General features: G+C 41.2%; 1 protein-coding gene across 3 annotated transcripts in view; it reads right to left on the minus strand.

Moving 5' to 3' along the window:
- Positions 1–27252, minus strand: part of LIN28B (lin-28 homolog B) — a 105647-nt gene that overhangs the window by 27717 nt on the left and 50678 nt on the right. For all 3 annotated transcript variants that reach the window (XM_042803282.1, XM_042803283.1, XM_042803281.1), the window contains one exon: positions 17579–17763. In XM_042803282.1, coding sequence (XP_042659216.1) covers positions 17579–17763 — 185 coding nt within the window. The remainder of the gene's footprint in view (positions 1–17578; positions 17764–27252) is intronic.

The raw sequence follows: 27252 nt of genomic DNA on the forward strand, positions 1-27252 counted from the left end.
GTGCAAAGCCCACAGCCGCAGCCCAGCCAGCCCCAGTCACACGTGTGCAAAGCCCACAGCCACGGCCCAGCCAGCCACAGTCACGCGTGTGCAAAGCCCACAGCTGCAGCCCAGCCAGCCCCAGTCACGCGTGTGCAAAGCCCACAGCCGCGGCCCAGCCAGCCCCAGTCACGCGTGTGCAAAGCCCACGGCCGCAGCCCAGCCAGCCCCAGTCACGCGTGTGCAAAGCCCACAGCCGCGGCCCAGGCAGCCCCAGTCACACGTGGGCAAAGCCCACAGCTGCGGCCCAGGCAGCCCCAGTCACACGTGGGCAAAGCCCACAGCCGCGGCCCAGGCAGCCCCAGTCACACGTGGGCAAAGCCCACAGCCGCGGCCCAGTCAGCCCATCATGCGTGTGCAAAGCCCACAGCCGTGGCCCAGCCAGCCCCAGTCACGCGTGGGCAAAGCCCACAGCCGTGGCCCAGTCAGCCCCAGTCACGCGTGGGCAAAGCCCACAGCTGCGGCCCAGCCAGCCCCAGTCACGCGTGTGCAAAGCCCACGGCCGCAGCCCAGCCAGCCCCAGTCACGCGTGTGCAAAGCCCACGGCCGCGGCCCAGCCAGCCCCAGTCACGCGTGTGCAAAGCCCACGGCCGCGGCCCAGCCAGCCCCAGTCACGCGTGGGCAAAGCCCACAGCTGCGGCCCAGTCAGCCCCAGTCACACACACTGTCTCGTTCTATCCAGTGATCCCTTTTACGTTTCCTCCCCATCTCCAGTTCCTTACACCCCCACCCTCACTTCCATCCCAGTTCTGCTCGTAACCGTCACACTTAGCTTTTACATACCGATACGTACGAACCATTTCAGAGGTCACAGCTGGCAACTTCAAGGAATAAGGATTGTTTTTATTCTGACAAACTTGAACCATTGTTTAATAAAGCAGTGCCTTTTTTTTTTTTTTTTTTTAAAAAAGGCAGATCTGTTTCAACTCTTTACACATAAACCTGTCCCTGTGGAATCTTTTGTTGTTTTGTTTTTTTTTGTTTGTTTGTTTTTCTTTAACTAAATGGGAATCTGCTTTAAGGAAACAATTCCGAGTTAACTGAAAATGTATTTATATGCCACACACAAACTGTAGTCCACTACAGGGCAACAAAATATGCAAGCTTAAGCAAATTTACCTCCTGCTACCACAGAGGGGGACCATGGTGGTATCCTGTTCCTAACACAGCATCCCATTATAGCAGCCGGATGTTTCCACTACAGTGATTAGTGTGCACAGTGTCACAATTAATTTCCAGTACTAACACCACCTTACATTCCATATACTTTTTCACTCACAGTCTCAACCATAACCTCTAATTCAGTAATTTTCTGCAGGTTTGTGGAAACTCTCAACTGACCTTACCCAGGCAAGACTGTAGATGCACAAAAGGGCATGTCATGACATTGTTACTTCTGTTGTTACCTGGCCTAATGAGAGCAAGCTAACACAGGTGTATTGGTATAGCCTTATTTTGTCTAATCCCTCATACTGCAAAAGGGGAATAAAGTAAAACAACGCACTCTAGGATGCACCAGCAGAGAGAACCGGGAGAAAGGAGAATACGCTGTGGCCCGTGCTGACTACACAGACACCGACTGGGGACTGTCGGCTGGTTAGAGGAAGATGGAACACACGCAACACCTTTTAGAAGCAGCCAGTCACACAGTGTCTTAGCTACCAGTGACTGAAATAAAACTAAACCGGGTTGCAACGCCAGGATCCGTCACATCCCACAGCGTCACTTCGTTACATGACTACCTGTACCAAGCTCACCTGGTGGAAGTTTGGAATAGAAAGGGAGTATCACTGTCAGCGTAAGAAAGAAGAACTAATCAGTTCCTGTCATTTTTACCTTGCAACTGTAAAAATGACATTTGGATTTTTTTTGTTGAGTGTTTTTTATTTTTTTATTTGATGGGGTCATCAATATGTACATCTCATTCCGAATTGACCTCTTAAGTCATCTTATTTTTGATAACCGCTTTCTTCAGTGCAGCTGAGGCAAACTTTCATAAAGCTGTTGTGCATACATTTATGTATATACTATATATGTGCATACAACACATGTATACAAGAGATTTAATAACTTTTTTTGGCTCTTCACAATTAAATCCAGTCTTCTATAAAATGCATCCTAACATTACACTAGCGTAAAAACTATTACTATTCTGCCAAATTCAAAAGCTTTCAAATTTGACTCACTCATACTTTATGCAAGAATTAAGCAAGAAGTGTGGGACATTAAGAAAAATGAGATATAACACCTTAGATATATTGCAATATACTTCTAAAGATTTTATGGCTAGCTATCACCTGAAGTCTCTCATAGACATTCATGTTCACCTGGCAGTTGGGAACAACTATAATCTCTACTTACAAAGAAACCAACACACTTCTTTGCTGGCTTCTCATTCAAATTAGCAGCTAGAAACAGATGAGGAACACAAAAAAAAACAATAGTCCCTTCAACAAAAAAGGCCACTAATAATCCAGTTTTCTGAAACACTCTGAACTCAACTGCATTACTACAAAAGGTATTTTCTGATGAGTTCTTATGTTGAAAAGGAGGGGGGCAGTGTAGGCTAAACCCTGGAAAGCAAGGCAGAAGAAATAATCTCTTTATGGGAGTTCATGGTAAGGAAGTGACTCAGCTGAGGCAAATTACAGAGCCCATTTGGAGACACTGATTCCAAGAGCACTGGGAGCTGCTGTTAGAAATCTGGCACAGCTGCACTGCCAGAAATTTCAACCTTCACAAGCACATAAACCTGAAAATACTATTTGTAGTAAATCTAATCAGTTTTGTCTAGATCTGCAGCAATTTTTTGTTGTGAAAACATGTGAGGGAACTGGAGATACATTCTCCACCTGTTTCTCATACAGATCAAGCAAAACTAAAGCAGGGTTTCATTATAAAAAGTCAAATATAATTTCTAAGTAATTCAGAAATGGTATTATTATTTCTTTGAGTTTTGATTTACCCCTTCCGCAAACTCAGCAAGCAGTCTACTCTGCCCTGCAAGCTACCACCCACAAAACTTGGGAGGCAGTTCTTAGTACGTTTAAAACTAATGCAACAGTAACTAAGGGATGAAAAACCTCCCGCACTCTATTCTCCACTAGACTGGTTTTTGATCTGCAGATCTCGGGTATCTATACACTACTTTTAAAGGGTGGCCAAAAGATAGTGAAGAAAAGCAGGCTTGTGGACAGGATGTCCAACAAAAATCCTGGGGAGCAGATCTTCCAGATTAAAAAAATGTGTGTATCACTGCTCTCTAATATAATTCAAGTAGCCACAAATCACAATTACTATTGTAATTAAAAACAGCAGTGATTTTGACTATTGTATGGACTAAGAAGGAAATTAATTCTGTGTTAGAAGTGTTTACCATCTAAACAGACAGGACAGAGGGAAGGTATGGAAAGGGCTTAGGCAAGCGAGGAAGTTACCTTAAAGCACATCAGCCACGCTATCGTTGTGGTTGCTTAACTTTTCCCCTTTATTAATTAACAAGTCCTCTGTTACCTCACAATGATTCGCCTGTTCTGACAACTGGGTAACCAAAACCATTCTGTAAAATGGAATTAGTTCTCCATCCATCGATCCTATCGATTTTTTTAACCACACAGAGGGCTGACAAGCCAGGATCACAAAACGGCTGATCAGAAGCTACCCCATTTCATCCCAAGAATTCAAATGGGGAGCAGATCTCCAAGATCCAACAGCCTTCAGGGTTGGTCCTGCCCCTTCAAATGCTCCCTGTTTCCCCTAGGCCTGTGGTGTTCCCGGGGATGCGGGCTGCAGCCGAGCGCGGCAGTGCCACCGGGGACGGGGGGCACAGCCGGCGGGCCCTCGCGGGTGGCAGAGCTTCGCCAGCCACCCCAGCGAAATGGCAGGAAGGAAACAAAGCTGTGGCTGCGCCCCTGGGCTGCTGCAGCCCACCACTGCTCCTCCTGCTTGTTCCTTCCACCCAGGAGCGAATCGCGGCGATCATGTTGCTCAGTTTCCCCTCAGGTGCAAGTCAGGGCTAAAAGCTGAAAAAAGAAGGCTTTTAGCCTTTAGAGGACGAGTTTGGAAAGTTATAAGCTTGCTAGATCTCGTATCTTTCACTACCAAATGAACCACAATAATGTCTGGAGCTTAGACTGAGGCTTACAGAGGCTGTCCTGCTCGAGTTTAGCTGTGTTTTATTTAACTAGTAACCATACTGCTAGGAGAAGTACCACAATCCATACACAGTTCGTCAGAGCCTGAGCTGTGAGATATCCGTAACTTTTTGTTTTCTTTCCTTCTAGGTGGGTTTGCGCGCTGAAACACTTGTCTGGCTTTTGCATGTGATACTGAAACCACTTTTATTTGCACTTTAAACAAGCAAGACAAAAATACGACTGCGTACACAAATGCTTGAACTTGCATAATTTTCAGATGTGGAAAGATGTCTTTTTCTAGATAATATCGCCTTCGAAATCAATTGTACAGATGAAAGATGAAGTGTTTGTTCTTCTAAAAACACACACTAATGAATTTTGAACTATAACAGACAAGAACAAACAGACAGTGCTGTGTTTTCTTGTAGATCAATTTACAATCTATGAAAGCACATTCCTTGGTGACAAGTTCGCATTGGAAAGGAATTCACATTTGAAAAGCTGCAACAAAAAGAGATGCTTACAAATGTTTTTCAGCATCAAAGTCAGGAAATTTTAATATGGGAATAATTTTTCCCATGTATGGAAAGCACCTGTATTCTCCAATGAGAACAAGGGGTCTTCAGCAGTCCACAAGCAAGATTCAGGTTCCACAACACTTAGTATTGCTGTTTGTAAGAATCAGAGCTAATTAAGTGCATACAGACTCTATGATCAGATCCTGAATTGCGATCCTAAAAAACATGGCACAAAAGCATTTAGTGTACAAAATACGTAGTGCATTTATACTGAACAGGCATTATGTTTCTCCAATAAAAAAAAAATTCTTCCGTGTTAATGTCCTCAAATAATATAAATTGCTTGCATCAACAAACACAGTACAATTAGCTTGTTACCCTTAAACTGAGTTTAAAATAAGCAAATTGTTTGATGACTTTGATGTTTTCCACCCAAAATGTGCTGGCTAATTTTTCCATTCCAGTTCCCATTCCAATCTTTTAACTGCCTTAATCTCCTGCCCTCAGATGTTGACCTCCTAAGAACAGAGGTCATAGGTTAGCACAGGCAGACCTCAAAAGATCTGGACTATCAATTCATGCTTGAAAGATTTCTCTTCCACAAAAGAATCACTAAAAAAGCAAATTCCAAAATCCAGCTCCACAGGCTGATAAAATATAAACTTGTTGATACGTTACATTCATAAATATTCTAAAAAGATTTGCTCTAAACAGTGTGAATTAATATCTGTAGGATACAAAAATAAATAAAACCAATGGCATCGCCATGGAATAGTGACTGAACTTCAAAGATAAAAAAGTAAAACTCTAGACAGGGGAGAATTAAGAGTCGGCATCTTTAACCACAGATATGTATGTTTTAAATGTTTCTAATCTCTATGCTTTAAAGTATCATTTTTCCATACCACACATTTTTAAACACGATTTGTTTTCTTGTAAGGGTGAAAGCATGAGATTAGCTAACTCAGAAAATTAAAGAGCACCAGTTTATACAAATTTTACTGATTACTAGTGAGACTACTACCTCATTTTCTTGCCATAATCAGCCATACAACAGATTCCTTGCTGCTTGTTTGGTCAATGAGCGTACAGCTCTCATTAAAAAAATGCCAGATGTTTCTTTTCTATGTATAAATGAAATGTATAGATTGTAAAGGAGAAAGATAGCTTCATGAGGCTCCAGTGAGTTAGAAATACAGGGCTAATAAGAACAAACCATTCGATAAAATTACTTCTGAGCTCCAAGTAAAATTTGTACATTACACAACGTACCTAAGGACAAAAATTCTAAAAGTGAAGTTAGTAATGATACTTTCACGTTTAGTAATATAAAATCCCATGGAATTGTTCAACAAAAAGTGAATTAAAGCGCTGTGGATTCTTTGTTGACTTAGTATGCTAAGCACTTTAGTTTTCTAAGTATTATTAAAAGGAGACGTAGTCACATATTTCTAGCCATTATTATGTGAGCAGCTAACCATGATTCTCCAAAAATACACCAAAGCACAAAAACATGGAAAAATTAGCTCGATCAACAGGAAATTAAAGATTTTTCATCTACTTACTAGAAAGAAGTGATTTACAACAACTAACTCAGGAAAAAGAATGTACACAAAATGAAACCTTTAAAAATGTAAATAAATAGGTTTACAACTGAACTATATACAATTTCTAATCCTATTGCCAACTACTGATGATTTCCTCCCATTAATGGAAGAAGTAACACTGCATAATTTTATAGAACAACTCATCTTCATTATGCAGACTCACACACACACACACACACACACACACACACTATTTTGGTCTACATTATTTGTTTAGCACAACAAAAAGGCAGAGATACTAATTTTAAACACTAGCAAATCTGAATCCGATTTTGAAACTCTGAACAATTTCAGCTTTTTATATTGGTCAAAAGATATCCATTTATCATTGAGGAAATCAAAGCATTCTGGTTAAACTTTGATGCAAAGGCTGTTGCAACATTAATTGCAGACAATGAAATAAGAGCAGTCTGTAGTTTGCTATTGTTTTCAGAGCTGTCTGAAGTAAATGAAATGCTTAGCATTTAAACTGTCCAACAGCTAAAAGAGTAAAACTCCAAGTAGCTTCTAGGCTAAAGAAAGCCATTCAGCACAAGACCAGCGCAATCAAAATCAATTTTTGTACTTTCAACTATTTATTGTAAAAGCTCCAGTGCCAGAAGACTCAACACCAATCAGATTATAAATGAATGGAGATCAAAGAAAGGAAATTGTTTAGCTCATTCCCATATTTCATAGTGACCCTTCACAACTCTTTCCTCCTTAACTGTTCCAAGGGTCTGTTACTGAGCAAACCCAGCTCCCTCTGCTCCATCAATAACGCCAGCCTCAGCTCGCTATTCCTCCAGCTCCACCATGGCCACCTTTGTTCTCTCTTGCACGTGTACGTGCAATTTCTTCTGTGAAAAACAGTCTCTACATCCTTGTTCTACACTGTCACAGTATGGTTTCAAAGTAAAAAACAGTCCAAATCTCCAAGCCTAGCTGCTAGTCAGAGGAGCATTCAGGCTGATTCCTACCCACTACCTACAAAATCAGCATTCGTAAGAGAAGAAAACAATTTATAACCTAGTAACAGCCTGTGAACCAACACGTGAGTTCTACATGGGCTTTTCTCATTTACTGCACAAAACCTGAGTTAGTTATTGTATACTTCTTCTTTAGCCTATTCCATTCAATGCTTGGACTCACCGCTAAATCCAGATAAATCTTGAACCCAGTACAGAAGTACTGACTCTGGGGCTCTCACTAAGATCTCTTAATACATTACAAATATTAATTACTTTGAAATGGCTCTATGAAATTGTGTGGTTTAATTGGTCTCAACGAAATGCACAGGATTCTGAAGCACAAGGAGAGGGGGAAAAAAAAAAAAAAATTCCAGAGGAGCCTTATTCTAGGTGCCCAATTTGAAATACTAGACCCTGTAGAGCACTTACTATTTTATAGCACCTGATACATTTAGGGCAAAGCTCAAACTGAGCAACTGTTACAGCTGGGAGCATTTGGTGGTTCTGCAAAACAAACTCCAGATGTGTCACGTTTGTCAGCCGGTAAACGAGGAACACACAATAAGTGGGCTACTGCAAAATGTCCCGTTTCAGATCAACCCTCCCAGATCGGCTGGAACCACCTCTGTCTTCTTCGCAGGGCTGCGAAGCTGGAGCTTACATCCCGCCTCCAATTCAGCTTCTTGTGCATCGGCTCTCGATTTGCAGCAATCTTTCAAAATGGAGGAAACTTGATCCAACCTCTGTTTCTGCTGGAGAGGATCCAGGCTTCTCTGAGCTCCCTGAAGAGTGCTCAAACTACCATCTTTGAGGGGATCATTTGGAGACTGGGAGAACTCTGTGCTGCTCACAGTGGCACCGTTTTCAGTGGTCTGTCCTCCCCTTCCCCAAGCCCTTCTCGTCCCTCTCCTTCCTCATCTCCCCTGTGTTTGTGTTCTCATATTCCTGCGCCGTCCTAATCCTCTCCTACCCATTACCCTTGAAATATCTCCCTGCCGCCCTGCCTGACGGATCATGAACATCACAGGGGCATTTCTATTTGAGCTCCACTGTCTCTTCTCTGAACGACTCCCCATACCAGAAAAAGCAGCTGCGAAGCCCCCCTCAGTCCTGATACTTCTGGATGGAGGATGCTGCGATGCCGTGCAGGGGCATCTTAAACCGGCACTTTTTTTTACCAAAATAAACTCACCTTTCCTTGTGTAAATATGCCCTTAAACCAACAATTTCTTTCAGGACAGAGCCTGTCTCTTATTACCTGCTTGAGAAGTGCTGTAGCACAGTGCAGGTGCACTCGGGGGAGTGGGGGTGTGCACAGTGGGAACAGCAGCAGCCCGCCTGTACCACCGTTACAGGGATGACTACCTCCGTGACACATTCCTCTTATATAACGAGCTGTTGAGCTTCTTGACACAATAAGATATTGAAGTAAATTCACATTTTTAAATGATTCATATTTAAGAAGGTTTGATCTTTAAGTGTCAAGGACAAAAAACACGAAGCCACAGCTAATAAAGGAAACAGCTGTAGTGATTTGGAATTATATTACTGCACAGACTTTATTAATTTGAAGCTAAAGTGCTCCAGAACTTTTATTCCTTCTGAAAAGCTTCAGATTCGTCAACAGTGGTAAACCAAAGGTAACATTTTGGGAATAACTAATTTAATAGCTATGCTATAATTCAGTTTTCTCCAAATTTCAAGTTCTTGGTATCTTTTTCAACTGGCCAAGATACACTGCAAATTTTTCCATCATCTGAGATCATCATTATAATCTTTCCTTAGTGTTACATATTTATCACATGCTTTAAGTACATTTGCTAGGTCATGCTGGAGTGCAACACATCAAGAAAAGAAAGGAAATGCAACTTTTTCCTAAAATAAAAGGGATTTGGGGTTTAATTACTTACATTGAATTCTTTCTGTAGTAAGATATAGCACAGACTGCGTGCATCTTTTAAAAAAGACAGTTTGCTTTGTGAGCCGTTCTGCTCCCAGTTCATTGATAGCTCATGAGCACAAAGCAGCAGTCTGCAGTCAAAGTCAACATCAACTTAAAAAGAAATTTCCACAATTGGCGAAATATTTTCAAATAATGCCTTCTTCCCTACTACTTTCAAAGCACAGGCTTAAGTATTTACTGAGTTGGGCCCTGAAAATGTATGCACTTTTTTGTTTAATTCTTGTCTACTTGAAAGTAGCATAGTAGTAAGAAATTAAACAGAGAGAAATTTGAATTAAGGAAGAAAATGCCAGCTATATTAGGAAGATTTTTAGAAACGGAAATGATGCTTTGTTAACCATTTACTGAAATACTTTTAACATACACTCTACTGAAGTTATGCATAATTTCTGTTAAAATGAGCAAAATTCTCAAATCTTTCTTGTTCCTAAATTCCTTCAGATACGGGGCATTATTGCTGCAGGTACAACTCCAGTGTGATCATTAGGCCTATCAGTACACCATAGCAAAACCCTGAATACATGCTGGTACTTTACTGTAAATGAGAGCTCATCCCTTGATGGAAGAGGGTGAAATATTCAGAAAACATGAGGCCTGAGAAGACATCCAATTAAAGAAAAATATTCTGCGTTCTGAAAACAGTGTATGTACTTAAGAAACCCATCTGCTGTGCAGGGACAGCTTTACTCTACATGAGGCTGCATAAAAACGACACCTTCCTACTCACGTCATCTGTTCCCTGTACAATTTCAGACTTGTGTCTACTTACTTTAGCATCAAATTTTGATTTCTTATTATAAACACTATGAAAAATTTGGGGCATGTCTCTTCTTAACTGTTCACGCATACAAACAGATACCAAAGACAACTTTATTCAGGCTCTACTCTGTTCTTAATACAAGCTTGCAGTGAAGAAAATTAGGCTTGGATATAACTTAGTGCCACCAGGCTCCCAGCTCTTGCTTTAGCACAGAAATTTGCATTCACTTGAAGGACATGAATACTCCTATCAGGAGGTACACCTGATGGAAAGGGAGCACAGATTTTTGCCTGTGTTGTTGATTTGTATGCCTAAGTGCAAAGGCAAATCCCCACTGGAACACCACATGGTCATCCAGGTTCACCAGCAACGCAGGGTCTCAAAAGAGCCCTTGCTTTCAGGCTGCCTTGTGATGAATTTGGTAGTTAAACTGTGTGAAACCAGAAAACGGCCTTTCAAATGAACGAGGAATTGCTCCTGTTACCACCCAGCACACTACAGTGTGCCGGGGTACCCCAAAATAACTCTAACTGATCTTGGTCTCAGCAGCAGCACAGCTGACAAGGGATCAAATTAAGCTTTCTAACCTGCATCTAACTATAGGCACTTGGCTTTGCAACTTAACGTTCTCTACTTTTAAAATTTGGCATAGGATTTCTTCCATGTCTTCTGAAAGACAAAACCTTTTATTCTAGTATTATACATATTGTTATGCACAACTGTAGCCATTTCTACACCTAGCTCCAGCACTCAAGTACTGATGTTTCGGCTCTGTATCCTGGCTCCTGACAGTTTGAGCTACAGGAATAGGAAGAGAAATCCATTATCTTTGGAGGAAGGCAACTCCTGATGCTGTGTGTTGGATCTGGGGGTGGAAGCTAGGCTAACCACAGCTTGCTCTCTCTTCTAAAAGGTGAGGCTTTCCTGCTCGTGCTTTCACTCTGGGGCACTTATTCTACCATAGCTCTGCACGTGGCATTTCCAGAAGTCTGAGGTCTAGCTGCACCCTAGGCTAGAGGTGAAAGCGTGCCAAATAGCATACAGTCCATAGATAGTGGGTGTTATACACACCAGTCAGTGGCAGTTGTTTTGTCTTTCCTCCCTTAAGCCACCTTCTTTTCATCTTTGGTGAAGAACATACTCAGTCTTGGAGATCTGATTCTATTCTCATCAGGCTGGACAGACGAAGTCCTGGAAGCACATCGTGTGTTTGGTATGTAGGAAGGCTGTGGCTGCTGAGGTCCCTTAAACATGGATGAATAATGCAGATTTTAACAAGAGCTGTCTAATGAATATATGCAGTAACACTTTTCAGAGGCTTCTAACTTAGACTTGGATGGTTCTGCACAAAGACAGGAAAGATTAACCTCCTGCCCTAGAGACCCATCTCCAAGCCAGCTTTCAAGTCTCTGATCCTCAGCACCAAGTGGCAGCTATTTTTAAATGTTACCTATTTTTTAACCCCATTAATAAAGCCCTACCGTTTTTATTCCACTCTTGGAAAAAATTAAAAAAAATTTAAAAAATTTTTTTTTGAAAAACCTTTCAGAAAGTTGTCAGCCCAAAAAAGAGAGCAAGTGTGGAAAACTTCGTCCCCAATGATTGCAGTCCAGCAAAGATAGAACCTTCTTAAAGTACCGGAGTAGTGCAAAGCTCTCATGCTTTTTTTTGTTGTTGTTGTTTTTTATTTGTTGTTTGTTTATTTTAAATCTAGCAGCATTCTGCTGCTCCTGCTAACAAGCCGTTCATATTAGTTCAGTGGTTATTACGGCACAGTCAGCAAATGTCAATAATAAGAACATGTAAGGAAGCACATTCAGACTGGTGTTACCACCCTTCCTAGCCTACTAAGTGTGCAAATTATTAACTATATAAAACTCTGCACAAATAATCTCAAATTTTGCTTGAGGATCCAAGAGGAAGTTGCATCCAGCAACTCAGGTACTTCACACACCATGTAACTGTCTCTTGCAGATTAGATGTTGATACTGAAGAAATGCTTAAACCATTAATTGCCCGAGATGGAAAGCTATACCTCCCTATTTCTTACAGTCTCTCCTTAAATACATGCTCCTGTTGGAAAGAGGAGAGTAGGCCAGAATGCCCTTGCTTCACATGGCAGTTTTCATGTAAGAGAACAAAACTAGTGTGGGTTTTGCACTCTGTAAGCCTCAGAGGAGTCTCAAACTTTACTGGAAAGAGGAACTAAACACCCAACAGAACCACTGCGAAGCAGGGAATGCAAACAGCCAAGAAAATGGCCTACGCTTGAAAAAGGAGAAAAGCAGGATGAAAACTGGAAAGAAATTCTTACCATCTAAAACCAAGTGAAAGAGTCAGAGAGGAGAAGGAGGCGCTCACATTTTAATTTCTGCAACACCATCTTCAAGTAAGGTCCTTTTGCAATGCTGTATTTTTAAGAAACCTGTGTAAAAGCCATGCACCTTCTGTGTTACTTCTGTGCCAGCTTTCTCTTTAGAAAACGGCAGAACTGTGAATGGAATCTACCTTGGACAGGAGCAGGAAGATTCAGCCCTTTGACAGTGACATGCTGACACCATTTTGTGCCAAAGACTACGACACCCTGAACTTTTCATCCATCTCCCTGGTCACTTGGGCACTCTCGCTTTGTCTGCCCCCCATTTTGCCCCAGTGCTGTTCAGGAACTGCCCAAAGTGGGTCCCCCGGGCTGGTGGAGGGCAGGAGCGGACGTGCCCCCCTGCACTGTAGCTGTGTGTGGTGACCACCAGCCTGGCCTTGCCTCCCAGCTCTTGGGTGAAGGGACTCTGATGGGCTTTCCCCATCCACCTCGGACTCATCCATCTGGTAAGCACAATTTTGATGAGCTTCTCCCATTTCTGTACTACTTCAGGGCGCTCCTTCCCAGCCTCTACCGTTCCCATTATTCACAAAAATCTGCTCAGCTCAATCTGTAGGATGCCTTTCTACAAAAATTAAATTATACACCTGGGTGCGATTTAGTCACTAGACACAGAATTGATATAATCTCAAGTTTGAAGTGGCTTTGTATCATATAACTTTGCTGTCCTAAACTAGCTCTCCTAGTCCTGTTAACTTCAAATAGCACTCCACCGTGCCGTCACCTCCACCTGCATCACACCAGTTTAGTGGTTGGTTGTGCAGATCACAAGCTTTTACAGAAGACTTTTAAGATTTTCTTATTATAGTCTGACTTCAGATCATCCACAGAATGTCTTCAGATACTAAATTTGTTTTCTGTCTGACTCGGACACAAACTAATTTTAAGTGACAATTCATCAGGGAAGTACTATATTATTTAATAACAGCCCCCTTCCATAAGTGTCTGTATTTCCACCCAATCAGTGGTTTAGAAGTAAGTTTTTCTTCATTTGAAAATTATGCTTTTGGTCATGCCCAAGAGTTGCTGGTACACACTATTACATCTTAACACAAAACCACTTCTTTCCTACATGTCTCTCCTTTGTAGAGATCTACATTGGAAAAAGTATTTTGAAGTGTTACGTCGATGCTGCAATGCTCATTACTGTTTAGCCACCTGAGCTAGAAATACACAGCTATTTCACTAGTCATATTCCCAGAACGTAATTCAGCATCACCATTTGTCCAGTGGCAATGCTTTGCTAGGCTCCCTCATTTCCAGCAGCTCCCAACGCCTTCCTTCACAGTTTACCTGGAAGGCTGCACTATAAACCAAGTGAGTGAAATGTTCCATGTCAAACCCGAAATCTTACAACATACTGATTATTTATTACACGTTTAAATCCACACCACTTACTGACACAGATCACCTGTGCTAGAAAGCTTCCCTGCCACAAGTGTGATGTTAGCGGAGAGTAGCATAGGACTGAAATATGACAAATTACAACTAGGAGATGGAGCTATACCCTTAATTATTTCTTGCTTGTCCCTTCCTTCTTGCTTTATTTTCTTACTTCCATTTTAGTGTAAATACTCAAAACTAAAAAAAAAGAAAAAGGTGTCACCCTCCCTGTCCTCCCCCAAAAGTTCCATGTGAAGCATGTGTCAAACTGAGCAGATACAGCACTAGACACTCTGCTGAAAAAGTATCCAACGCTGAGCTCCTGCTAGGAATATTTACAGATACTGGATAATACCTCTAGGTCCCAAAGATAAGTCTAGCTTCTATTCCGGTGCGCATCATACATCATCTTTTTTAATATTGTGCCAAAGGTCTGTGGGTCAAATTTATTTAAATATACACTGCACTAAAGAATATTTTCCCAGCTGTATACATTTATAAAAATAATCTTAAATAAAAAATTGCAACCGATAAAATGGTCCTTTAGCCACTTTCATTTTAGGTCACATGCAAACAGTGTCAGTGTTTGTTTGATTTTTTTTGTTTGTTTTTTGTTGTTGTTGTGGTTTTTTGTTTGGTTGTGGTTTTTTTTTTTAATAACGGCAAAGTTTTTTTTTTCCTTCCTCCCTTTTCCTTCCTCCAAACTTTATTCTGAGATGGTGGGCTAGGTTCTGATTTCATTTATTCTACTCTAAGTCAAGATTTCACAGGCTTCTCTGCAAGTTATTGAGCAGGTGATCAAGGTGTGAATTCACAGTACTTTATCTTTTCTGCATCAGCTCCCCCCAGAGTCATTCCTAGAGAGCAGAACAGTGTGCTTTTGTGTCAGCTCACTATCAAATCTGAGCAAAACACACCGTGTTTGTCATGTGTCAAGAGCTCCTACGAAGACAGCCACAGCCTGCTGCAGTGTAATGCACTGGAAATTCATCCCCTGGCCGAGTTAGGTAGACACCAGCCCCTCCACTGTGCATCTCTACCATAAAACACCACTTCTGAACCCAGAGCCTCTCAGATGCACACCCCAGCTAACAGGCTCATTTAGAAACCTCCTCTCTAGCCCAGATTACTTTAGACACTTTGAAAAAAAAAATATATACCTAAGACACATGGATATTACAATAGCTTAATGTAAGGTCTGGGAAACTAAAGCCTGCAAAAGACTTTCCCGTCCTCGTACTGGCATGCACTAGCATGCTGGCTGAGAAAGATGCCGAAGTGGCCAGTATCACAGGCAGCAATTAAAAGCCTTCACACCTATGTTAAAAGGAGAAATATTATCACAGCAACAACGCTCTGCAAATTACAGAGACCCTGAGTCTACTGTAGAAGCCCCACAAAATCTACCAACAAGCATCAATATCGGTAACCTCAGTGTCACGTCTTCTTTCCTCCTTCGCTGCACGTACCGCCGCTTTTCCCTTTCTTCTTCCCACCTCTGCTATCTCTAACTCCTTCTGTCAGTCTCCCCTTGCGCCACAATACACCATTAATAGAGTCACGGGATCCATTCAAATAGGATCCATATAAAAAGATGCACTGAGGCTGGTCCTTACATTGTTAACGTTGATAATGCAGAAAAGAGATGAACACAAGAAACTGAAATTAGCTTTCACAAACGGAGGCGGTTCTCATAGTACAACATCAGTCTTCAAGAAACTACACGTCGGAGATGCACTTTTTTATTTGGCTACACATTCAATCAAAACTAATCTTCCCCCAAGCAAAGCCACTGCTCACTGAGTGATGTCACTGCTACTTCAAACCCTTCAAATTTCACACCTTTTTGGTGTCATATGCCTTAGGCGTAAGAATTTTGAGACAGAAGCGAGTAGATGTTTTTGCCCACATTTTAATATCCAAATTAATTCAATCTAATTTTTAATTGTTCCTTCTTTAAAGGCAAACGAACATTAAAGAGTACACTGTCTCATAGATCACCCCTCCGCATTGTTTTTCAGGCTGTATCTGTTCAATTTTTTCTATGCTTTAGCTATGAAAAAACATAATTGAAATTAGGATTCATCTCACCTAACTTTGGAGATTTATAAGGGAAGTATCTACAGGATTGGAGCTAGACTCCCTTAGCAGTCCCTGAAGGGAAACAGCCACAAGGCAAGATACATCCCCAATATATTAGATGCTTGCCTAGAATGAGATGAATTGCACCCTGGAAGCACTGCTTCCTCTGCATTGACTGCACTGTGCACTATAGATACCTACGTTTGTTCAAACCCCTGTCTCCTTCAATATGTAGTTTTTCCTGTCTACTTACAACCTGTTTATTTAAATTTCAAGGTTTTTGAAGCAAGGACTGTCTTCCTTCATATACATGTGCAACGAACAGGACAACACTATCACGACTGCATGACTGTGGCCTTTATTTGCTACTGTAGTATGAAACGCCAATAACAATGGTAATGATAATACCCTAAATAGATTAGTAATTATAGTCCATGGAAAATCAACGGTTTAAATAAGAACTATATCGGAAGCCTAGCTAAAAACAAAAAGAAGAAAAAGATTGTTCACAGGCATTGCATGCAACACAACTCTGAAAGGCCAGATATGGTGAGCAATCAAAAAGAAAGCTTTGTCTGGCTTACAAAGTCTCTCCTTGTGGTTATGGACTCTGATCTGTTACAGCAGCAATAAATTTTGTTCATGGCCTTTAGCTTTTACAAAAAAGGTGAAAGAGGCACAACTATCATGTTGTCTCCAGCCTTTAATTAAAAAAAAGAGGAAGAAAGAGAAGAAGAAAAAAGAAGCAGCCTTTTAACAGAGGTGGGGACAAGTGGAGTTCATCTGTAGCCAACAAAAGCTTCTGATCCCCTCTTTCTCGAGGCTGGGCTTCACTGCCTTTCCAGGTGACCCCCTCTTTCCCAACCTACTCTCCGCTTCAGAATTTGCAATGGAAGAGACACATCTCTCAGCTGTGCCACAGATCAAATACTGCAGGCAAAAAACTTGGCTGTTTGGATCTTACTAGGATGTTTCACAAACTATATATCCCCCTTGATCGCAGTCATTACAGCCACTGGGTTGGGCAATACCATGAAGAAAAAAGGAAAATTCACCTAAATACAAGAGCTTTTGGACAGGAAGGCTGTCCTCGGGGAACTAGGTGCAGGTGGCTTCGTAGTGAAGAGAATTACAGAACCATCAGAGGCAGAAAGTAAAGCAAAGCCGTGCAAGCCAGACTGCTGCACTTGTGTATAAAGAAGTGCAGCTCTCAAGACTAACCTGAAATTTGTGAAGTGTTATTACTACAGTTCTTCAGACCACCAGGCATTAAAACCTTTGTAAACACCCAATACTCTGTTCACAAAGTAACACTATAATTAATCAAATTATGGATATCTCAACCCAGACTGCACCCCCTACACTTTCTTCCGTATAAAACTACTGATGCACAGTTTAAAACCCCACTGCACACAGCAGTCTCTTTAGCATGCACAATTCTCACCTAAACATGACATTATTTTACCTGTATTCAGAATGAACCGTTCTCAGTCTAACACAAGTATTTTCAAATAATATTACATTCCTTTGCAGGCTTCCTCTAATTCAATAAAACCTCCTCAAGTAAAACCAATCAAGTGTGTGATTTATGTAGCTGTATAGATACAGTTTCGTAAGTTTAATCAAATTACCAGGCTACATGTAAAGGCCAAATTTACATAAAAGGTTCTTTTCACAAATGAAATGCTGAAAACATCATTTCAATAAAAACTTGCACAGAAAAAAAAAAAAAGTGGGGAATAGCGAAGTAAGGTAATTACCTATCTCCCTTTGGTTTTCTTTTTTGTACTGTCTTCCCTTTGGGTCGTCTTTCACTTCCTAAACAGTGGCTCCCACCAGGGCCTGTTACCCGTATTGATTCAAGGCCTTTGGAAGATTTCTTAAAAGTAAATTCCACTGGTTCTCCTTCTTTTAGGCTTCTAAATCCTTCCATGTAAAGCTTGCTCTGTAAATAGGAAAAATACTCTTGGTTACCATTGCCTTAAAAACAATATTTACATTCATAATCAACAGGACAAATTATCCTGTCTACTATCCTAGAATACATACAGGTTGAATAATAGTTTTCTCTGCATGAGCTATAGCAGACAATACTACAAATTATAGTCCTGGATATGCTGAAAACACTATTCAACACTAGACCAGTGACAAGAACCTATTTTCAGTATCAGCAAAACAAAAATAACATTTTCCTTTTCTGTGATGAATGCTATACATGTAAAAAGCAGAGAAAATGCTGTATTCTTAAAACCCCTGTCTAACAGGCATTGGGAACTGAAAAAGCTTTTTTAATAAAATGGAAAGAGTAAATGTTCACTTCAGAGCTAATTTGTTTTTGATCAAAATTATCATCATTTATATTCTTTGTATCTGGGACATGGCTCTGCTGCTCTGAAAATGGATCAAAGATACAACGAGCACAAGAGGCAGAAGGAACGCACTCTGAACAAAGTCCACTGAAATGGGCGATTCAAATATCACTAACGAGCTGCTAAATTCCTGCTCACTACCCCAAAAACCTTATTTAGTTAGTGTGACTTCGGTATGGATTTGTATATTCATTCACAGAAAAGGAAATTATTATAATGAGGGCAAGTGAAAGAAATACTAAGAAATCGTTTGATATTACGCTGTAGCAGCAAAATCTTGGACAAGCTGAAGTCGAGCTCACCATTGATTCTTATGCAATGAAAATTTTCATCTCAATTCCTAATAAATTATGTACCACAGTAAGTCTACATCCCAGGACAAATCTGATGAATCAAACTCTTAAATAAAATTATCATCAAGTTAAATAAGACTTTTTTTTTGGGGGGGGGGGGGGGGTGGGGGGGGGAGAGGGAAGGCAAAATGATAGACACTAGTTGCACTAGGCGTTTATTTCACAAGTTACACATTACATGAATGAAATCAGTTGGACTCACAAGAAAATAAAACCAAATCCATCAATTTCCAAACACTTGTAGTTTTTGCAGGAGTTATGAAACATGCTTTCTTCCTTTGCTCATGAACTCTTCGTAGCAAAGAGAAAAATGTTTCTTATTGATTCTGAATTTCTAAAGAAGATTTATGAAGAATCTGACAGATTCTTACTCCACTCTCCAGCATTCACTTGGCCAAACCATGGAACCAAGGGGATCTTCACTGCAGGTGCCATCCCAGAGCGTCACTCACCTCTGTAAGTCACATCTACTACCCAACAAGTGCAATTAGGGAATGTGTTCAAACCAGATGTCGATCCCCGACGTGGGCCCCCTGTATTCATGTTACAGGTATGGGAGGTCTGCAGCACCGAGATGCTATTTTAGCAGAGTGCAAGAACGCACAACTACAGAGTTCCTGGTTGATACACAAAGAGGGAGCTGGTCTCTTCACAAGGATGCACGAAAAGGAGAAGAGGACAGGAGGCAACAGGCCCGAGCTGCTGCAGGGGAAACTCCATCCAGACACGAGGAGAAGTTGCTCATTACAAGAAGAATTGAACAAAGGAGCCCACAGAAGTAGTATAGTGCCTTTTGCTGGAAATAGCTAAGACTCAGTTTACCAGGGCACTGAATAACCTAATCCAAGACTGCTTTCAGCAAAAGGTTGGACCAGACGATCTCAAGAGATCCCTTCCAGCCTAAACTTTACTGTGATCCAGGTATCTTAACCTGGAGCTGAATCACACTCCCTGAGACTGGAAAACAGGATTCCAGTTCCTGGTTCTGCAGCAGAATTACCTTGGGGGACCCGTGTCACTTAATTTCTCTCTGTCTTTCTAACGAGGGACACCACTGTGAAGTCCATTTCCCACAGCACTAATAGACTAAGTTAAAAATTATAAAATAATTAGGAATATTTATTTTACTGAAACCATGTGAAAGCACATGCACCTTTGCTTCCAAAAAACCCAAAGTACTGGACCAGCTGAGTTTTCACAGTCCACCCCAGCAACCATTCATAACACAAGAAGACACTACCAGTGCCAGTCTGACTGAGGGACTCGTTCCTTCTATCTTTTCCAGCAACCAAAAGCAAGTAAGAGCACAGCTCCGCTGGTTAGGATGAAGGCTGGCTTTGCTTATCCAGTGGTGCAGCTCTAGTACACGTGGCTCTTCCACCAAGTGTTGCAACAGTGTGAAGCACGAGACACACAGCTGACTTTCTAGATGAGAGGTTCAAAAAGTGGGGGGGGATGGTACTGGGGGCCGGGGAAGAATACGCATGACGGGATAACTATATGATATCTGTTCCCTGAATCATAAACTTGACTTTTTTGAAATCAAAATTTAAGGTATGAAAAAGGAAGAATGCCAATTTTCTCACTAATACAACTGGAAGACAGCAATTCTACATAAACCAATGAAACGAACCACCCAGGAAAGCAGTATTATTTCAAGCAAGCCCTCCACTCTGAAATGTCTGTAGAGCAATAAGGGGACCTTTGTCATGATGAAGAAACATCCAAGTTCTGAATACGCCCAAAGAAGACACCACCACTCATCAACTGAAATAACAGATTCTGCCTGTAGCACAAACACATCGCCAAGTCCATCCACACCTCTTCCGCCTTCAGCAGCCACCAAGAGAAATATTGTTAAAAGGAAAAAACCTGAATAACGCGTATTTCGCCCCAAACTAAAATAAATAGTTAAATGTTTCAAAGCCAGACAATCATGACAACACAGATAGGTGCTTATCACAAGGGAAACCTCAAGGAGATAAACATAAGCCCTTTTTTCTCAGTAATACTGAACGTGACATGGATACTTTTTATTTCTTGTTTAATTACAACTTAATGAAGATGCAGTTAAGTCTCAGCAAGACTTACGCATTTTTCCTTTCCCAGTTTCACTCTAATAAAACAAACACCAAAAGACTGTCATCTGATAAGCACATAACGTTATGTCTTCTACTTTACTTCAAAAGAATGAAGTACTTCTTTTAAAATGCAACCTAAACCAGGGCATTATTAGTACTCTAAAATGTTTTTTATTTTTCTCATTTCACTTTTAGCAACAGAACTTTTATTTTCAAACAAAGTGCTACATTTACAAGTGGGATTTTAAAATATATTTAAAAGCCAAAGTAATGGAACAATTATGCTTTCATAAATCACATATTATGCAAGTGTACATTTTTTTGCATGTTTATTTTTTTCAAGCAGTTTTAACAACAGAAAATGCTGAAAAAAACCCACTCCAAATGACTTGCACAGTACTCTCTTTGAATACACCTTAACAGCTTTTCAATGTTATAGGTGGATTTGGTGCCATCTGACTGACTGTGTAAATGTATACCACTATGCTGTCAGCTAGCTCATGGTGAGATTCTCTGAGGGTGCAATAACAATTCAAAGCCATAGTGAAAAAAATGGCATTTGGAAACCAGCAAAACCAATCTAAAACCCGAATCCCTCTTAAATTGTCTGAAAAGCTGGACAAAAAAAAATGTCTCTAAAGTTGATAATTTAATGTTGAGAGACCTAGCTCAGTATTTTCCTCACATTACTTGAACAAATAAAACCCATACAATTAAAAGCAGCCAGAGTTTCAAGTCAGCGAACCATTTCTAGAGCCCTGAATGGGGTTTATGGGCACAGCGCCAATGAACAAAGGGAAAAACTTAAAAGCAACATGCTTTTCCTCCTTTCTCTCTTTCAGCTGTCAGAGACTTTGCTGTTATTTTTACCAGCAGTCAATACAGTGACTTCAGACTAGAGCTTTTTTCCTTTTTCTTTTTTACCTTGACAGGGCCATTTCTATTTTTTTTTTTTTTTTTTTTAGTAAGTATCCTATTATTTCTTGGTATTTTACCCTGTAACATAAAGTCTCACACATGTCTGTCACAAGCAATGGCTTGGTCCAAAACGCTGGCAATTTCGTAAGAGTATTAGCAATAGCAAAAAATAAGAGTGGAAAAATCCATTAGCACAAGTTCTTGGAAAGCATTTCCTTCTACAAAATGAAAATCAAAACATAACAAATATAAACTGTATTAGGAAAATGGTCCCAAAGAAAAGTACCATTTTCTGGGCAGCGTCAGGGAGTGCTTACAACTCTCACCAGGCTCCACAAAAGAAAGGAAGTTTGGAATTAAGCCTCATTACAGGGGCCCGATCACCTCCCATACATGTGCAGTACTTTTATTAACGTGTGGGGAGGGGAGGGAGAACAGGGTCCCCACAAGCACCACCTCACAAGAACTTTGCCATTTCTAGTCAGGGCTGTGAACAACCGCTGTTGCAGACACAAAATTCTTTATTGGGGGGAAAAATATTATTCAGTGACATTCTGCCTAGATTGTTTATTTTCTGTATCTCTCATTTCTGCCCCTTTTTATCTAGTGATTGATTGCTTGGTACAATGACCAGATGCCACCAGTATGCCAGGTTTCCCAAAGTAAGAAAACGGGTTTTCCTCCAAAATTATCTACAATTAAATCCAGACATGAAGGAAAACACAGCCTGAAGCCCAACTGCACTGAAGATCCTAAGAAATTCTCTCCAAAACAATCTCACACAGTTCCATCAAAAGCCAGTAGCCTTTGAGCACAGCAAGAATACAGAGTAAGAGGACACAGGAGAAAAACAATTTACACCGGATCTATACTAGTGCTCTTACCTACGTTAGGTCAAAACCAGAATTTAACTGTTGCACGCTGCAAAATAATATCAGTTGCACAACACAAGCCCTGCTGTAAGGACTTGTGCTGTTCACCAGAAGTTCATTTTAGGAGTTTTGTGAAGATCATGTATTTTTGCAGGCAGAATGCTAAAACAAACAAAAAACCCCCACTACACTGAACAACAGCCCCTCTGAGAGCAATCTGTAGCTCTGCTGCACTACCACAGGATTCGAAGGCCCGACACCCACAAGACAACTCACCATTGCTCCCACTGACCTCAAGGGTTTTTTCCTGCTCCTAGAGGCTTATCTTGCATCAAATCTGGCACTTCTCGGTCTTCCCCCTAAACCAATTTAACTCACTAATCTGACAGGAAACAAGCTCAGTTTAAAAAAAAAAATGGGGGGTGGAAGGATAAGAAGAAGAGGAAACGGGAGTAGATTTTTGTTTTTCCAGTGAGCTAAATCTGTTCACAGAAAGGCTGAATGAGCTCCAGGGCATACACAGTGGAAATGGCAACCTTTGAGATGAGAATGTGTTCCTTAATATTTTGTGTAAGAAAAAAATCTACAGTATTATGAATATTTTTTTAAAGCTCAACATAATAAAAATTAACTTTAAAAATAAAGTTATAAACAACTTTATTTCTCCAAGATTTGCACTTCACCTCTTAGGCAATGAAGAGTCATGTACACTGCATGTATACAACATTTATTGGAGTGAGCTATCGCAAGTACCTTTACAGGAGGGAAAGAACTTGCACACAGTCAGTCACTGCCATGCAGCTGGTACACTGCAATTTCGCATCCTTATTTTCTTGGAATTTGTTTCTGTCTTGAATTTCCACCTCGACCGTAGTCATGTTCATAACCTTGTTTCCATTCATCATCCTGTCACTGTCCCCACACTGTTATTCTTCTTACTGAGAAGTGTGCAAAGGTATTTATTTAGCTTTTGAACAAAAGGCGCTCTCTAATTCAAACCCCCCCTCCCTATACAACAGAAGGATTTGTTTTTTCCTCAATGTATTTATGTCTAAAGAAACATTTACTAACGACTTTCTAAAGAACTTTAAGTAAATTCTAACTCAGCTTAATATTTTAAGTTCTTGTTCCAACACAACTTCCAAGAAGTTACTTCCTTTGATAATCTACTCCTCCTTCCTTTCACATCACTTCTCTACCAATATCCCTCCCAGGGGAAGGTTGTCTGCTAGAAGGATTAGGTAATTTCCCACAATTCTCCTTTTCCTTTACTTAGGATTCAAGTTGAACCTTTTCTCCATTTAAGCCTCCAGTATTTCAGCTCACCTATGTTCACTAACCAGTTCTCCTAATTTAACAAATGCTCGCCTTAAAAAACCTGTTCCTTTTTATCATTTCATTTAACTCAAATCAAAATAACCCAGCTCATGTTTTGTCTTCATTTTTTTAAAAATCAGGTTTTCTATAAGGTCAGCAATTCCGTCCCAAGTCCAAAATAACACAGCTTCTATTCTGAATCACTTTTTTGGTAAGAAAACTATTGACCAATATTTATAGAAATATCACGTCATTATAATATTGTTTCTACTCAAATATAGATATGGCCTACTCTATAGCCTACCTATAATGTTAGTATTCCTACTAGTATTCCTCTCTCGTAATATTGTTATTACATTGTCTGTTCATAAATGCTAAAGTAGAGGTCAGGTGTACAACAGGACCTTCATAATTCCTTCCCAAAGTGATTTTGACCGAACAGATTCTGCTGCGTCCACGCCGCTGTTAGTTTCTTTACGTGGTGCCACTTTGTTGATGACACCTTACTAATTTTCTGCATAATTTTCAGTATTTGTGTTCAGGCCATGAATGCTATTTGACCATGTTTCCGCTACCTCCATATCTGGTTACACTGTCAGCACCAGCTGTTCTAGTTTTGTACACTAATGAAAAGAGCCTGGATAATAAACATCTCATTTGCTTTTCTTCCCTGACCCCCTTTTCTTGCTGTAGTAAGTATATCTTTTTTGTTAGTGTAGCACCTACACAGCTAGTCTTCTACTGCTAGTTTTCACCCTTCCTTTGCTCCTTTGCATGGACCATTTGTGTTACCGCATGTGCAGTTCTCATTTACCCCATTTTCCTGCTTCCGTGCTTTAATACCAAGCGTGAAAATCAAGCCATCCTCTTCTCTTATTTCTTATTTTAAGTATCTTCTCCTCAGTCATGCTAGGCCCAAGATAGAGTTTTAGGACTCGGTTCAGTCAATTCAAACGGATGGTTCCTCTTCGCCCACCTTAGTCTCACACTGACTCAGGAAGAAAACTGTTTATCTCTTCTCAGTAATGTCACATTTTCTGCTGGTTCTGGTCCCTGAATCAGTTCTATGCAAAGTCAAAAAAAAGCACCAGCACACCTCAAAGCTGTGCAAGTGTGCATCCATGGCAGGTAAGGCTGTCCTGTGCAGCACCGTGCCAATTTACCACTTACACTGCCTCCGTGATCTCCTGAAACCACACTGTTAATCCCAGTTTATAATACCCTCTGAAGTCCACCGACTGAAAAACGTCTTCTCCTCTTGACGGTCTCCCAATGGTCAAACACCTCCAAGCTCCCTCCTCACGAGTGCTCCCTCCTGGTTGACCCGTGGCCTCCGGGAGCCCCACAGATCCCCCCAGGATGGACGGACGCCCTTCCCTTCCTTCACTCCCCACTGAGCTATTCTACCCCCAGGCAAGCACGGCCACTTCATGCACCTGAAACCTCCTCATTTTCTGTTCCAAATACTCATCTGCTGGAAGACAGTTTTGCAAAAACCTGAAGGCTCTTTCTACAAAAATTAGTAACAAACAAACATGACCCTTTATGCAACCAATAATTAGGGCAGATGTATCCTCTTTCTGTTTCCATTGCAGGCAGTTTTTTCCCCGTTTTTTCCTCCTTTCATGAGACGACGGCCTGAGGTCCAGATGAACAGGCTCTCTCCAAGGCACCCTGATATTCGATTCATTTTAGTGAAGTCTCCAATGCAAAACTTCCCAATGGCAGAGAAAACTAGCATGACTGTGGGCACAGTGTACCTCTTCCCCTGACAACATGCTGTACACTGAAAAATTCATGACAACGGTGAGCTGCATACTTTTGTAGTGTCTACCTAGGCAGACTATTTCTCAAGCCTCCTTTCTGTTAAAAACCCAAACCTCCACGGAAGGGGGGTCAAAACAAGCCATTCTCTTCTATTACCTGAAGAAAGGAGGTGCCACACAGAGTCCTAGACCTCTTTTTTCCCCAACTTCTGGAAAAACAAACAAACAAAATAAACAGGAAAAGGGGGAAAAAAAAAAAAAAGTGTGGCCCCAGAAAATCCATGAATGCCACCAAGTCTCTCATTTCTTCTGCAAAGGATAGAAATACACTGAAACCTGCATAGTGGATGTGGCTGAGCTGTCTCCTGTCTAGCACCTCTCCTGTGAGTTTAATGGTGAGGACAGAACACAGTATGGCTGTGATTCACTCATTTTAAAAAGCACACTGAATATACTGTAACACAGTTCTCATCTAACAGATCTAAAAATCAGCCGATTTCAAAGTAGATTGTCCCATAAACACAGGTGGAAGTGCCAAAGCACAGGAAGGCGCAATGTGCAACCCACACAGTTTGCTGAATTTTGCAAGTACTGCAAACGTACTCCGGTAGAAAGCACAGACTCAACAGTAGAGTTATTTTACCTAAAACTAAACCACAATTTCCTCCAGATTTACTACACCTTTCTGGTGTCGTTAACCACATTTCCAGAAACAACTGCAGCACCTCTTTTTCCATGCCTGCCCTACGATGTCTCTAAGCTTCGTTTCTGTGCTCCTCTATACACCCCGGTGCAAGGGAATGACAATTCCCTATGCCAGGAGGTGTTTTAGCTATATAAAGGTTTCCTATCCACCTCCCTCACCACCTCCTACCCTCCCAAGAGACTGCATATAATTAAAAAGGAATTAGGCACAGGCTGTGCTCTGGTAATTCAGGTGTAGCAGGATCTCTCCCTGCACATGCACTTTTCCCTTTCCCTGCATAAAAGTTGCCTGAAAGAGTCATGTTTTCTTATTGCAGATGCTTAACATGCCTCTCCAGGAAGCTGACCTTAGCAGTTAAATTGGATACCAGTAGTGAAAAACAGTCCCGAGAAAATATTGAGAAAGGGGTTCATTCACATTGTTGCATCCCAGCTTTACATGAGAAACCTGAGTGGCTCACATCTCCCTGTTAAAACAGAAGAACAGCTAACACTGTGGGCAACTACAGAAGCCAGGAGCTGACCCTGAAAAAAGGCATTTACATATAAATTTTATATACAAATAATTCAGCAAGTCAGCAGTACAGAGGGAGTCCTGAACCTGCTGAGACAGTTCAGCTCGCCCTATTCTCATGGCAAAATATACCCCGATGATACCGACCTGCCTCTTTTTCCCCCGAAGCGTGGCGTAGCAGTTGGCAGCTCCCAACAACTCTGCAGACTAAAAGGGGAACAGCAGGTTGGGGAAAGGGTGCTGGGTTGTGTTGATAGATACCAGCTCGTACATACCCAGGACAGAAAGGATCTTCCTCCCTGTGATCAGTAAAATTGAGGTAGGCCTGTGGCGTGGGAAGAATGGAGGTGAGAGAGAGGATGACGGTTGGATCGTGCTGGAACTTGACAACTTGACTTTCTCAAGGGGCAGGGTGGTGGAAGGGCTGGGACATACTGCCAGGTGGTAGCCTACAAGGAATGAGCGGGGGCAACTGCCTGGCTGACGATTTGGGCTAAAACTGATCTGTGGAAAAGAACTGGCCGACCACTGCAGTGGCT

This window comes from Tyto alba, unplaced genomic scaffold (genome assembly GCF_018691265.1).
Source record: "Tyto alba isolate M040663 unplaced genomic scaffold, T.alba_DEE_v4.0 Super-Scaffold_40, whole genome shotgun sequence".
NCBI classification, from domain to species: domain Eukaryota; kingdom Metazoa; phylum Chordata; class Aves; order Strigiformes; family Tytonidae; genus Tyto; species Tyto alba.